The 10,308-nt window shown below is 49.4% G+C and overlaps 1 protein-coding gene across 1 annotated transcript; it reads left to right on the top strand.

Moving 5' to 3' along the window:
- The first annotated feature begins 5,558 nt into the window (after positions 1-5,558).
- LOC144096922 (uncharacterized) lies at positions 5,559-8,445 on the top strand. Its single transcript, XM_077629736.1, has 2 exons — positions 5,559-5,869; positions 8,215-8,445. The coding sequence occupies exons 1-2, from the start codon at positions 5,712-5,714 to the stop codon at positions 8,411-8,413; spliced, it is 357 nt and encodes a 118-aa protein (XP_077485862.1). The 5' UTR covers positions 5,559-5,711; the 3' UTR covers positions 8,414-8,445.
- The last annotated feature ends 1,863 nt before the right edge of the window (positions 8,446-10,308 follow it).

The raw sequence follows: 10,308 nt of genomic DNA, 5'->3' as shown, positions 1-10,308 counted from the left end.
GAATTTGCGGAGGAACTCGTGGCAACGACGGCGTTGCCTGGCGCTGTTAACGAACTTCTTCTATTGATGCTGCGACTTCTTGAGCGTCGCGAGCCATTTGCTCATATAGCAAAGCAATATTCGAAGCTGTGGAGAAAGAGATATCGGATCATTCTAACAAAAGGCGTTCGCGAACACGCAGCGATGAGACGCCAGACACGAACCTCTCTCTCAATGCTTCATCTGGGGATGCCAAATTGGACGCGTTTGCCAGATCTCGGAGTGCGGCTATGCATTCTGTGACCGACTCATCTGGCTGCTGCACGCGGTTGTAGAATTTACGTCGTTCTGCAACCAAATTTGTCAACACAGAAAACTCTTGGGCAAGTAATGTCACTGCAGCCTGATACACATCTGGTGCAGTGTCCCTCGTCTCTGTGGACGCTGAAACTGGAACGACGCAACCGGAGATTGCGTCGTAGTACGTGCAAAATAAATTATGCGTCCTTCGTCCCCTAAATTGTATATCAACAACGATTTCTTGCTTTCAGGTGATGATGAAGAACCATCAGATAAGTTCGAATAAAGTTCAAGTGTCTGTATCCATTGTGCCCAAGACACCACCGGGCGTCCCGGTCTCTGAAGGAAAGGCTCGGGCGCCTGAACGGCGGAGAACCCTTGCCTCGCGTTCGACATTTTTTTTCGTTGGTTATTTGTTCACAGCTTATATTTATCTAGTAAAATCGTCGCTCAATTCAACTTTAAAACGTCATCGCCAGAAATGACGCATTGGCCTCCCGAAGCAATACTCAATACGGCGGCTGAAAACAGCAGCGGCCTCCCGGCCGGTCATGAAAACGGCGGCAGCTTCCCGGCCTCCTCACAGGCCGGCTACGAAACAACAGTGGCCTCCTGAATCACTGCTAATGAAAAAGCTGACCCAGTACAGCGTACCTGCGGTCCTTCATTCCTTCCGTATTAAATAGTGAACATGAAAGATTGCGGCCTCCCGGTCTTCGCGACCGCCGGTTACAGAAAATGGCGGCCAACGGTCTTCCTCCCTCCTCATCTGCGCAGCAACAGGTTTCACGCAATGCCGGTAACTGCGTAGGTCCGGTAGGCTTAGCGACCTCCTCAACCGGCAGAACTCGAGGCGTCTCAAAACGCAACCACGCTCATTTTCCCAAGAACACTCTTCACGCATCTAAGAAACGCCGGTGATGAACGCACTCACTCGCTTTCCATAGCTTTAGTACTCTGGGCAAACGCGGCTCCTTGGCAGCGGCCTGATCCTCGATGACGACGCAGGAGGAGGCAAGCAGACGCCGAAGTCCTCCGATGAAGAAGGAGAATTTGGCGCTGGAAACAGAACGTGAAGAAGAGAACCGAAGACGACAGAACGTCGTCACATTTGAACTAATTCATGACGGCCGACACACGTTAAGGCAGTGGGCCTAATGCATCCCATCCTCGTCGCCAATGTGGTGCCGGCCTGCACGGCCGCAAGAAGTGAGTCGAGACTCAGCAAAACATGACGAATGACGTTTTAATAATGGCGGGATGGGTTTTTATATGGAACGATCAAATGACAATCCAAAATACAGATGCGCATAGACATGGCCCAATCCAGTCCAAATAGAACCAAACAGAAACCGAAATCTAGGACACAGCAAATGGTTACACACGTGGCTTTATACAACGCGTTTTTCGCCGTCAAGCTCAGAAGACAGGGGACCAGCCAACAATGAAACAAGGAAACGCGCGCGCGTTGTGCTTCCATATGTGAGGGGAACTAGCGAGGCACTCGCACGCATTTTCTGAAAACATGAAATCCACGTGCCTCACAAACCTGTTTCGACAATAACCACGACCGAAAGGACCGCGGCTCCAGAGAAAAACAACCAGGTGTCGTTTACAAAATCCCGTGCTCAAAGTGCCCGGCTTCATACATCGGCGAAACAAAAAAACCTCCACCAAAGAATAAGGCAACACAAAGATGACATCCGGTTAATGAATTCAGAATCCAACCCCCTCGCCGAACACTGCGAGCGCGCCGACCACCGGATAGCCTTCGAGGAGGTGAGCGTCTTGGCCGTGGAGCCAAACCTGTTCAAGAGGCGACGTGTGGAGTCATGGCACACCCGGCTCACAAAGGAGGCGATGAATAGGACTCCAGGAACGCTCCCCTCCGCGTACGTTAGTGGGCTGCGCCACGAGCTAACAAAGGGAGAGCGAAGACAGCAACCCGCTGCTGATGCTGGCACACTTCAGGGGCGACTAAAGAAGGGACCGAGTTGGTCCCGAAACGTTGGGTAAAGTTAAAAATATTGGTTGGCGTCAGTTTTCGCTCAACTATAGTGATCAGTCATATTATAATTTCTTGTTTTAGTACGAATGACAGGGAATCAATCTTAATCGCAGCTTTAGGTATATTGTGTGTGTTAGAACTTTTTGTTTGCGGATTTGCACTAGTCAGTCACGCAGAGCCGTGGTGACAAATGCGCATTAATAGCCTCTTACTGATGACTTTTAGGAGATTTGAAAAACCAAACGAACAAATAAACATGACAGTCTTCTACGCAGATTTTAAGGTGCAAGAAGCGACGTCCAGCAAAAGCATTCTGAGGTTGTGAAACTTTATTTCCAGTGGATATAGAGGAGAGACACGAAGTCGCCCCCCGCTTAAACGGCGGCCGCTATCCCTTGGGCAGCGGCGGCGTCTTCAGCCAGCTGGAGGAGCTTGATCTGTGTATGCCGTTCCGAATGAAAAGCCTGAAGCGCAGTGGTGCCTTACTGGGGTCGTAAATTCATTTCAATCTCAGGCTCCAAATCAGGCTCAGTTTCAGGATGAAAAAACTGCTGAGGTCGTATTGGCAATGCGAAGTGGCGGGGACGTACAAATGCTTAATCAGATACGAGCTTTCACTAGAGTTGCGGTCTGACAAGACTTTTTGGCCGAGGTGCACCAGGCTGGAACTACCAAGTGTGGGAAAACTACTGGGCATGATTTTTTGAATGTATTTCAGTGAGGGACAGTCCTAATTTAGAAGCGATATCAGCCAAATACGATGCGCCAGTGTTAATACTTAGCAGCGTTAGCACTGGACCACTGCTTATCCAAAATAGTCGTTTTACCAACTGAGCCAGGCAGACGGACGGTAGGGCGAGACCGAATTGATCAAAAACTCGATAAACGAAGCATCAACAAATTTGTCAGTAAGCGACTGCCCCGGAAAGGCGGTGGTACGACGTTCAATCCTCGAACAAGGAAGAATTTTTCTTCTACAACAAAGTTTCTAGGAAGGCTGTAGGGCTATCCTTTTTAGCCGTATATCTACGCTTGGGTGGATGGTAATGAATAATTACTCCTTTATTAAAATCCGCGCCATCTTGAAGGATTCCCTCAAGGTGGAGGTGTTAAGAGATTCTCCTTAACATTAGCGTGCACCCTCATTCACCACAACCAGACCGGCCAATTTCCTTTCTATTTTTTTCCGTAATCTGTGGCAGCCTGCTTTCTCCGAGTCAGAATTATTAGAAGAGAATCATCAAAGGTATTCGAGGTGCTCTGGTCCTGCCCTATTTTTCAGCGTCAGCTTTGGAGCTTTGAGCTCGAAATCCTTCGAGAAACAAGATAACACCTGGATAACACGACCGCGGAAGGCAAAATGTGGTAGGTTGTGCAGAGGTACGTTATGCATGACGTGAAATTAAAAGTAAACGACAATTAAAGAGACGAAATCGCTATACAGCTACGTCACAACGGATGCTGGAGGGCGCTGCGGCGCTGCTGCTACAATCGCATCATGTGAAGCAGTCTTTAGGAGGTTTAAACAGATCTATTTCGTTCGACTTTGTTGAAGTCTGTGTATCTGTGTTATGTGCTCGTCAGTACTTGCGATCGTTGTCAGTGAACTGTAGCCCGAAGGTGCATTTCAGCTGAACCACAAGAACAGCTGCTGGCATGCGCAGGCTGTAAAGCAGAGCACGCATTATGTTCACGAAGGACATGATCATTTCAATTACTTGTACATCTTGGCCACAGTCCAGATCATGGATTTTGTCTGAAGCCGTTGTAGGCGTTGGACACTGCGGTTTTGGCAACATACCTGACCCAGTGGGCGTACAAAGCTTCAGTAGTGGTGGCCAATTAATATCAAAGACAGTAGGGCCGGCGCCAGCAGACGCCCGGGGTAAGCAAGACGCTGAGGAACGAGATTCGACAACTTAATAGCGGCCTCTTTTCTCGTTCCGCATCCAGCCGCAGTGGACTCTCCACTTTTGAATAAATTCATTAACGAATTAATTCAACTGCTTCAGCGTCAGCTTCGGAGCTGACGCTAGTATGGCTCTTCGTCCTTTTGTGCTGAGCTCGTTGTAGTTCAGGAAGCACTCGGCTCCATGGCCGCCACAACTATGCTCCCTGCGGCCCGCGTTGTCATCCGCACTGATGCCCTTCAAGTAGTCCTGTTGCTACGACGTGTTAGCCGCTGTCCAATGATATGTCAGGACATCCACCGGCTCGCGGCACGCATCCCGCAGCCAGTACGTATTGAGTGGGTCCCACGGGATCTGCTGACCTCTCAAAGCCAGGCAGATTTAGCGACCCGCCTCGCGACTCCAGGCTCATCATTGCCTCGGCTCCTTCATTTGGATAACTTTACCTTCCTTTCATCAAGAAAGGAACACCTCCGGCGCCGCACACGTGCTCTCATCCCTCCGTGTGCGGTTACTCTTCGTCGCGGTCTTACCCGCGGTCTTAACCGCTCTTAGGAGGATCCGGGTCGGGGTTGCCCTCACACCTGCCGGCATTCGGAAGTAGCCTCAGTACCGAGATCTCTTTCCTCGAGCCGGGTGTCCGATATGTAAACGGGAGGTCATTGAAGCTGACATTCACCATTTACTGTGGGAATGCCCTGCTCTCAAGCTTACAAGGATCCGGCACCTGAAGGTAGCGGGTCTTTCAGCAAGCAACCTGCTTCATATATTGCCTGGACGCAGGGACCATACCATCGCTCTCTACCGGACTTAATTTTTCATTTTCATTTCATTTTATTACCTTAAAGACCCCTCGCGGGGTATTACATAAGGGGTGGGATTAGCAGGAAAAGGCACAAAACAATGCCATTAGTGATCATGAACAAAAAATGTTGTTCAGATTGTTTGCAAATGATGAAGGACAGGTGATGTCGACGATGTGCTGGGGAAGGCCGTTCCAATCCTTAGCTGCACGTGGGAAGAAGGAGGCTGAAAAAGTAACAGTTCGGGCACGTGGGCGAAAAACTTGAAGCGTGTGGCTAGTGCGATGAGAAATGTATGATGCTGGCGTGATGTAAGGGGCACGGTTAAGTGATGAGTAAAAGAACTTGTGGTACAGTGATAGCGTGGCTAGACTTTTTTCATTAATTTAATCATTACTACATCTTTCACCACACCTTCACCCATCATTGATGCCCTGAGGCAATAAATCTCGCTTAAAAAGAACTGGTTCCAAAGCTCATCGGGCAGGCACGCGCAAGGCCAGCCCGTGACAAGAAAGAAGAAGATGGAAGCTGCCAACCCGGCAGGGGTAGCCAGGCTTCCCACTGACGGAAACCTCCCGGCTCCTCCGCCGTCGCGTCCTGGAGGCAGAAAGGCGCCCACGATCGCAGTTGTCGCTGGCGGGCTGTGGATCGCTGTCGTCGCCCTCGTCTGGATGGTCCTCAGCCAGCCTCCCCCAGCGGGCGGGAAAAATGGCCCCGGTGCCCCCTTCTGCTGCCCTCGCGAGGCCGCCCAGCTGTTCGCCGTCATCGACAGCAGCGTGTCGCCCTGTCGCGACTTCTTCGCGTACATCTGCAAGAACGCCATCGCGCAACGCTACGTGCAAGAAGAAGTGGCTAACGACTTACTGGTGAGCCACCGGATTGGTAAAATTCTTAAAGGGTTTTAAATTAAGTGGTTTAGTGAATTCGATCGAGAATTTGCTTCGTGGTCTAGAGATTTGTTTCTTAGACGGTACTGTGAGTGGTCCGCTAAACGGTTCATTAGCGAACCCAGCTGCACGAATACTTTCGAGCAATGATGTACCGGGCTGGCTGAAAGTTATTATGCCACAGGGACTGACTGCGAGACTTGTAGCGAGGCATTTACGACACACGCGAAGCTCAAACTCTGTGGACGTTGAGGGGGAGTCTTACTTCTGAGGGTCTTAGCAGCTTCATACGCGTTGCAAGTGCCCGGTATACTGCTCAAAACCAGACCGTATGGCCTGGAAACGTTTGACGAGCCGTGTACATTGGTACCCATGGCAACTCAGCCCCAGTGCAAAAGCGAAAAGTTCCTGTGCCATCAAAAAAAAAAAGAAATAGGAGGAGGGAGGTTGCTGTACGTGCAACTGGCCTGCACCTTCGCGCTTGATATTGCACGTTGGCTCATTATAACCAAGAGAAAAGACATGAGCTAATGCCTCTCAAAACACATCGCCAAAATTTACTGAGGGCGTTGCCACATTGTAGGCGCCATAGTGCCCTTGCCATCTTAAAGCGGTATCTGTTTCACAAGCTACTTTTCCGCCAACGCTTCTGAAATCAGAGCAAGATGTAACTGCCAAAAAAAAAATGACGGTCTATTTAAGGTGATTAAGCCAAATGCGATTTAGGTGAACTTGAGTTTAGGTTTTGTTTCGGGGCTCGGTTTAAGGGGGCAATGCGATGGCGAAGTAACCCGTATCCACAGCGCACGGATGGAAGCTGATGAAGACCCCGAAAACACGGCGCGAAAGTCTGGCAGTGAAACACGCGAGATGCTCGGCTCCGGCGACGACGTAGGGGTCTAATGGAGTTGCCAGTGAAGCTGATCTATTCGAGCCGCTGCGATTTCGAAACCCACTCGCGGCCATTGGGTGTTTGTCATGACTTTTTTTTTTGCATAGTTGGCTATAAAGCCTGCTGGCAGGAATTGCTTGCAACCCCGTGGATAGGTTGATACCTGCCCACCCTCGTGCCAGAGGCTTCGGCTAAACATACGTGGGCGAAATATGCGATGGGCACTGCAGCGCTAACACACTATTATATTCTTTATGCTCAGTAGTGAAATCATACTAGGTCTTTTTTCGCCTGCGGGGAGAAATTAACACACAGACGGCATCAGTCTCGCTACCATTAAGGTACCACGTGAATGCAACTAATAGCTCTCGTTGAACTTTATATTTAGAATTTCAGCTCCATAAAATGGACTTCTATGTGCGTTGCCTAGCGCTGCAAGCTTCCGCTTTTTGCAAGAGTCTGATTTAAACATGGCGCAAACGTAGGCAAAGGGCGGACCATATTTCACAAGTGCAATGAGAGGGCGCTCTTAAAATTGCAAGCGGTTTCTAAGAAGAGTTCTGTTATAGTTAGCACTCAGGATGGAGTAGAGCCGCCCATTTCGGCTTCATTCCTATCGCCATTCTCGTTTTAAAGCGTTCGCTCTTCGTCGTTGGCGTTCGCAGCGCCATCCGCGACTTTCCACCTGCCTTGGCTGGCAGTTAGCAATGTGAGCATAAAGAACTCCTCCTCCTCCTCCTCCTCCTCCTCCTCCTCCTCCTCCTCCTCCTCCTCCTCCTCCTCCTCCTCCTCCTCCTCCTCCTCATTTTGAGAAAGTACAGAGGGAAAGCGGGAAAAGAAAGAGGAAGAAAGATTGAGAGGACAGTGTAGAGAGAGAAATCTCCCTCTCCTTTTTAAAGCAGATGAGGGAGAGGCAATGGTAACAGTGTGGGAGGCGACCCAGTGTCTCGTGCGTCCGCCTCGGCACCATCCGCCTGAGCGCAACCGTACGGCTGCAAAAGGAAGTTTCTCAGAAGCTTCTTAGTTAAAATATTTGTCCTCATCCATGAACCGAACCCTGGGAACACAGTCTTTCCGGGAAGTGTTTCTACCAACTTAGCGACCAGGACGACTAGCAGGGCGTAGGGCAAGTCCAGTTGGATCAACTCCAACTGAGAACGCTGTTTCGTCCAAACTGTTTAGTGGGATCGTTGTATTAGGTCGTCCTGGTTAGCTTAGTTTGGCAGAATTTGTCAAAAGCCCTGATGTTGTCTAGATTTATACTGTGTCGACAGCCACTTGTCATTAAAATATCTGAATCTTGGTTTGTGAAAAAATCAAGAGATTGCGAGCACTTATCCAATATAACCACTTCCAGGCATTACGATCTCGCACACGGATGCAACGTTGGACTCACCCGTGTTTCGTATTGTTCCTTGTCAATTATTTCCAGCAAGTGCATGGGAAGGCGGACATCAGGACGGGCTCTGTACGGCGAGAGAGGTGTGCTCGTGTCAGCGATGGGCGTGCACATCGCCGCGGCCGTTGTGGGGGCGCTGTCGGGCGCCATGACTGCGGCCGACTGGTTCCAACTGAAGCCTGCCTGGAGCCTGTACCAGATATCCAAGGCGCAGTTCTTTTACGCCCGCTAAGCTTACTTCCGGTGCAGCACCGATAGGAATTGCAGGCAGCTGGTGAACGAGCCCCAGAAGCTAAGCCCCTACTTCGGCTTTGCCTTCCGTTGCGCGGTAGACAAGAACGTGCCGAGCATCATGGCCTGTGTGAATGATACGCAATGCTGAATGGATGCTTGGCAAGACTGCATTTCTCCCTAGCGGTCGTCTTCCGCGCTGATTTTAATTTTATTTGTATTGTTAAGAGAGACTTTCGAACCTGATCTGGTACTTGTTGTTTCTCCTACTAAACCTTTGTTATGCCGGTCAGTGCCTGCAGCGAAGGCTCGTGATATTATGCGTCAGGACTAAACTCCGATTCCTTACTTTCAGTTCAGTTCATACCATGCTTAGACTTGTTAACTGTTTTCATTGGAGCGGCGGAGATAGTTTATTGCGTTTCCGATGCGCTCCGCTAGAAGGATTTTGCGATTCTGAACATTCGAGTATGTGAACGTTACTCATTTGTATAATTTAGCGGGCCGTGGTTTATTAACGTGCCACGTCTGTTCTCTGCACAGTTATGCACCTATTTCTTATTGCGCCGATGTCAACAATGAAGTACTAGTCGCCACTCCAGCTGACGCGCTGTGCGCCGATAATTACTATAGTCATTACACCTGCCTATAATCTCTGCCAGCTTTGAAATGCTGTAGTTGTGATCCTTAGAGTCACTAGCTGCGCAAATGTGTCTGCCCATGTGACAGGCTTGGGATGAATCGCTTGTAAGTGCTTGTATGTGGCATGTTTCCTCGACGCCTCTAAGAACTGTAGGTTCTTGTTGGTACCATTTTTAGACTCATCGCTCGACGTCATTTTTCTTCACAGGCGTGGGAGTCGCTGCTGGGTCTTCATGCCAAATGCACCAGAATTTGTATTCTTACAGAAAATTTGCCGCTTTTGAATGTGCTGTCAGAAGTGTTTGGTCGGAATATTTCTGGTAAAAAAGGTCTCACGTGACAGCCCTACGAACTTTCAAGACCAGTCGATAAAACAAGCCTTATTAAAAGAATCGCACCATTTTTTTTCGCCACGTGTCACTTCTTTTAAGCGCCACAGCGCTAACGCTTCTGTTCTGCTGAAAATTCGTCTATGTCAGCGTTGGGAGCGAAAAATTAGTGCAAAAGCAACCTAGGTGGGCCACCTAGGTCAAGTGGCCTTGTAGCGTCGTCATAACCTGCCCACCGGATTGTGAGAAAACTGACCACCGTGGCAGGTAGCAGTTAATTATTTGTTGCGAGAGGTTGCTTGGTATGAGCAACCACGATCGGAAAAGCCCCACCGATGGCAGTGCCTGCCATCGCAGGGCAGTGGCGCATGGCTTAACCGCTGCACCAGCAGTGGTATGAGGACTCCCAGGGACCGATAAATGTGACATGGAGAATGACTAATTCTGTAAATATAGCATTAACCGCTTACCGGTATCGCGTCATACCCATAAGGCTGAGGTTAAGCGTCTCCTCCAAGTTTTGTTTTGTTTTGTTGGATTTGTTGCCACCAGTGGGATGCGAATTGTGGAAGAATATAGGTCTCAAAAATCCACCTTCTAGCTTCAGGATGTCGTCTGTCGTGTGTATATAATTTAAATCTGAGCTTGGTATTTGTTCTCGCGAAACACCTTACAAATTCAGAGCCTGGAACGCTGTGAAGCTATCATATCAGTTGTTCTGCGCACAGTTTGTACTTTTGATTGTTCGTTTCCCTTGCAGTTTGGGAGCAGACGGTCCGATAACGGAAGCTGCGCGGATGAATACAGCATAGAATTATTTGCTTGAAACTAGGCAACGAACAAGCTGTGTACGGCAAAGTAACGAGCGAATACTGCGCCCCTATTTTCTTGTAGCTGGCGAGGTAAAGGAAAAAAGAAGCATGCA

The sequence above is a fragment of the Amblyomma americanum genome, chromosome 7, assembly GCF_052857255.1.
Source record: "Amblyomma americanum isolate KBUSLIRL-KWMA chromosome 7, ASM5285725v1, whole genome shotgun sequence".
Lineage (NCBI taxonomy): Eukaryota > Metazoa > Arthropoda > Arachnida > Ixodida > Ixodidae > Amblyomma > Amblyomma americanum.
The sequence above is the reverse complement of the archived record's forward strand: the minus strand, read 5'-3'. Positions and strand labels throughout refer to the sequence as shown.